The sequence below is a fragment of the Orycteropus afer genome, unplaced genomic scaffold (assembly GCF_000298275.1).
Source record: "Orycteropus afer afer isolate SDZICR_OR568_19922 unplaced genomic scaffold, OryAfe1.0 scaffold00040, whole genome shotgun sequence".
Classification (NCBI taxonomy): domain Eukaryota; kingdom Metazoa; phylum Chordata; class Mammalia; order Tubulidentata; family Orycteropodidae; genus Orycteropus; species Orycteropus afer.
In genome coordinates, this window is record NW_006921627.1 from 6,083,889 (window position 1) to 6,087,091 (window position 3,203).

The 3,203-nt window shown below is 40.3% G+C and overlaps 1 protein-coding gene across 1 annotated transcript in view; it reads left to right on the forward strand.

Moving 5' to 3' along the window:
* ITFG2 (integrin alpha FG-GAP repeat containing 2) overlaps nucleotides 1-3,203 on the forward strand; it is a 36,077-nt gene that overhangs the window by 13,938 nt on the left and 18,936 nt on the right. Inside the window, exon 10 of the mRNA XM_007937059.2 lies at nucleotides 2,722-2,839. Coding sequence (XP_007935250.2) covers nucleotides 2,722-2,839 — 118 coding nt within the window. The remainder of the gene's footprint in view (nucleotides 1-2,721; nucleotides 2,840-3,203) is intronic.

Genomic DNA, 3,203 nt, shown 5'->3' on the forward strand with positions numbered 1-3,203 from the left:
AAAAAAAAAAAAAAAAAAGAAGATGGAAGGAATATACAGAGTCATTGTACCAAAAAGAACTGACCAGTGTTCATCCATTTCAGAAGGTAGCATATGATCAGAACTGATGGTACAGAAGGAAGAAGTACAAGCTGCACCAAAGGCAGTGGCAAAAAACAAACCTCCAGGAATTGATCAAACACCAGTTGAGATATTTCAACAGACGCTGGAAGCACTCCCTCATCCAAGAAATTTGGAAGACAGCTACCTGGCTAACTGACTGGAAGAGATCCATATTCATGCCTATTCCAAGGAAAAGTGATCCAATATAATGTCAAAATTATTAATATCATTAATATCACATACAAGTAAACTTATGCTGAAGATAATTCAAAAATGGTTGCAGCAGTACATCAACAGGGAACTGCCAGAAATTCAAGCTGGATTCAGAAGAGAACATGAAATGAGGGATATTACTGTTTATCAAATGGCTCTTGGCTGAGAGCAAAGAATAACAGAATGATGTTTACCTGTGTTTTATTGACTATGCAAATGCATTCAAGTGTGTGGATCATAACAAATGTGGATAACATTGGGAAGACTGGGAATTCCTAAACACTTACTTGTGCTCATGCAGAACCTATACATAGACCAAGAGGCATTGTTCAGACAGAACAAGGGGATACTGCATGGTTTAAAATCAGGAAGGTGTATGTCAGAATTGTATTCTTTCACCATACTTATGTAATCTGTATGCTGAGCAGATAATCTGAGAAGCTGGACTATATGAAGAATTTGGCTTCAGATTTGGAGGAAGATTCACTAACAACCTGAGATATGCAGATGACACAGCCTTGCTTGCTGAAAGTGAAGAGACTTGAAATACTTACTATAGTCTTCAGTATGGATTATACTTTAACATAAAGAAAAGAGAAGTCCTCACACCTGGAGCAATAAGGAACATCAAAATAAATGGAGAAAATACTAAAATTATCAAGGATTTCATTTTACTACAATGAAAACCCATGGAAGTAGCAGTCAAGAAATCAAATTCTGTGTGAAATCTTTCAATTTGTGTGGAGAGGAGGGCACCAGGCAGGAACCCAATGAGTTGCATTGGGCAAATCTATTGCAAAACACCTTTTGAAAGTGTTAAAAAGCAAAGGTGTCACTCTGAGGAGTAAGGTGAGCCTGACCCAAGCCATGGTATTTTCAGTCACCTCATATGCATGTGAAAGCTGCACAATGAATAAGGAAGACCAAACCTCTTGGATACATTTGAATTATGATGTTGGTGAGGAATATTGAATATACCATGAGCTGCCAGAAGAACAAGCAAATCTGTAGAGGAAGAAGTGTAATCTGAATGCTCCTTAGAAGCAAGGATGGCGCAACTTCATTTCACATACCTTGGACATGTTATCAGAAAGGACCAGTACCTGGATAAGGACATCATGCTTGGTAAAGTAGAGTGTCAGTGAAAAAGAGGAAGACCTTCCACAGATGGAGTGACCCAGTGGCTGCAACAATGATCTCAATGGCGCAGGACTGAGTAGTGTTTTCATTCTGTTGTTCATAGGTTCACTATGAGTGGAAACTGACATGATGGCACCAAACAACAACAAATTAATCTATAGTGGGTTTGTTTCCCCTTATACCACATTATTTAATACTATACTGTACTGATAAGGACCCCTGGTAGCACAATGGTTAAGTGCTTAGCTGCTAACCAGAAGACTGGCAATTTGAACCTGCCCAGTTGGCACTGCAGGAGAATGACCTAGTGATTTGTTTCCATAAAGATCATGGCTAAGAAAACTGTATGGGGCAGTTCTGCTCTGTCAGATGGGCTCACTGTGAGTCGGAACTGACTCAGTGGCACCAAGTAACACTGTACTGATGGAAAAGCTATCATTTCAATAACTTTCAGCAGAAGTAATGGCCCCAAAGAGAAACAGATTATTTTAAGTGAGTTATTAGTACCAATTCCAGATCTATGTTTTATAGTTTTACTTTCCCATATATGAGCCTTCCTCTTTTTTTTTCTTTAAACTTTTTATTGCAATTTGAGTGAAAGTTTATAGAGCAAATTGGTTTTTCACTCAACAATTCATACACATTTTGTTTCATGACATTGATTGTAATCCCCACGATGTAAACAGCACTCTTCCCACTTCCTCCCTGTGTTTCCCATTTCTATTCTTCCTTCTTTCCTATCCCTTCCTGCCTTCTGGGCTTTATCCCTGGGGCAAATGTTGCCCTTTTGATCTCATTTGGTTTGTGAGTCTTTCTTTAGTACGACTTTGGTCCCAGAATTGGCAAATGGGATTATACCTTAACATACTGCCGTTTTGCCTACTTGCTGACTTAGGAGAAGGGGCTCTAGCTATGAAGTCAGGTAAAACAGACATGGGTTTGCGTCCTGATTCTGTTACTTCCTAGCTGAGTGACCTCAGGCAGGTGATTAGTTCTATAAGCTACAGTTTCCTGAGTGTAAAGTTGGGAATATGTTGCCTACTTCATAGAGTTTTGTGACCATTATGTAAGGCGGCTCATTTGGCAGCCCCATTTGGTGCCTGGCACATGGGAGATGTTTGATGAATGGTCGTTTTCTTTCCTAGCTCACTGTTTGTCTCTCAGGGTCCAGCCCATGGCGCTTTGTGTTTCGTCTAGCCCCATCATTAGATCCTTTCTAAAACAGCTCCTTGCTACTCCTGAATTCCTGACTCTGGCCTTTTTCAGGGCAACGGACATGAGGAGGTAGTTGCATGTGCCTGGGATGGACAGACTTACATTATTGATCACAACCGCACTGTGGTCCGCTTCCAAGTGGATGAAAATATCCGAGCCTTCTGTGCAGGTGGGACCCCCAACCCCATGGCCCATCTCAGCCACACTTGTTCGTCTCTCATTTCTATTGTCAGAATGACCCCTATTTCAAGTTATCTTAAACAAATTAGTTCTTTAGCTCTTTGCTCTTCCATTAGAGGGTGGTGGGTGGGTACCAAATTGCTCCCTTTCCAGTTTTAAATAAGAAGTAAAAGACAATGGGATTTCTATCTCCAAATATATATATATATTTAATTGTGATTTGGGTGAAGATTTACAGAGCAAATTCACTTTCCATACAGGAGTTCACATATACTTTGTCTCATGTCATTGACCACAGTTTACCACAATGCAACAGCTCCCCTCCCACTTCCACCCCATAGTTACCTCTTCCC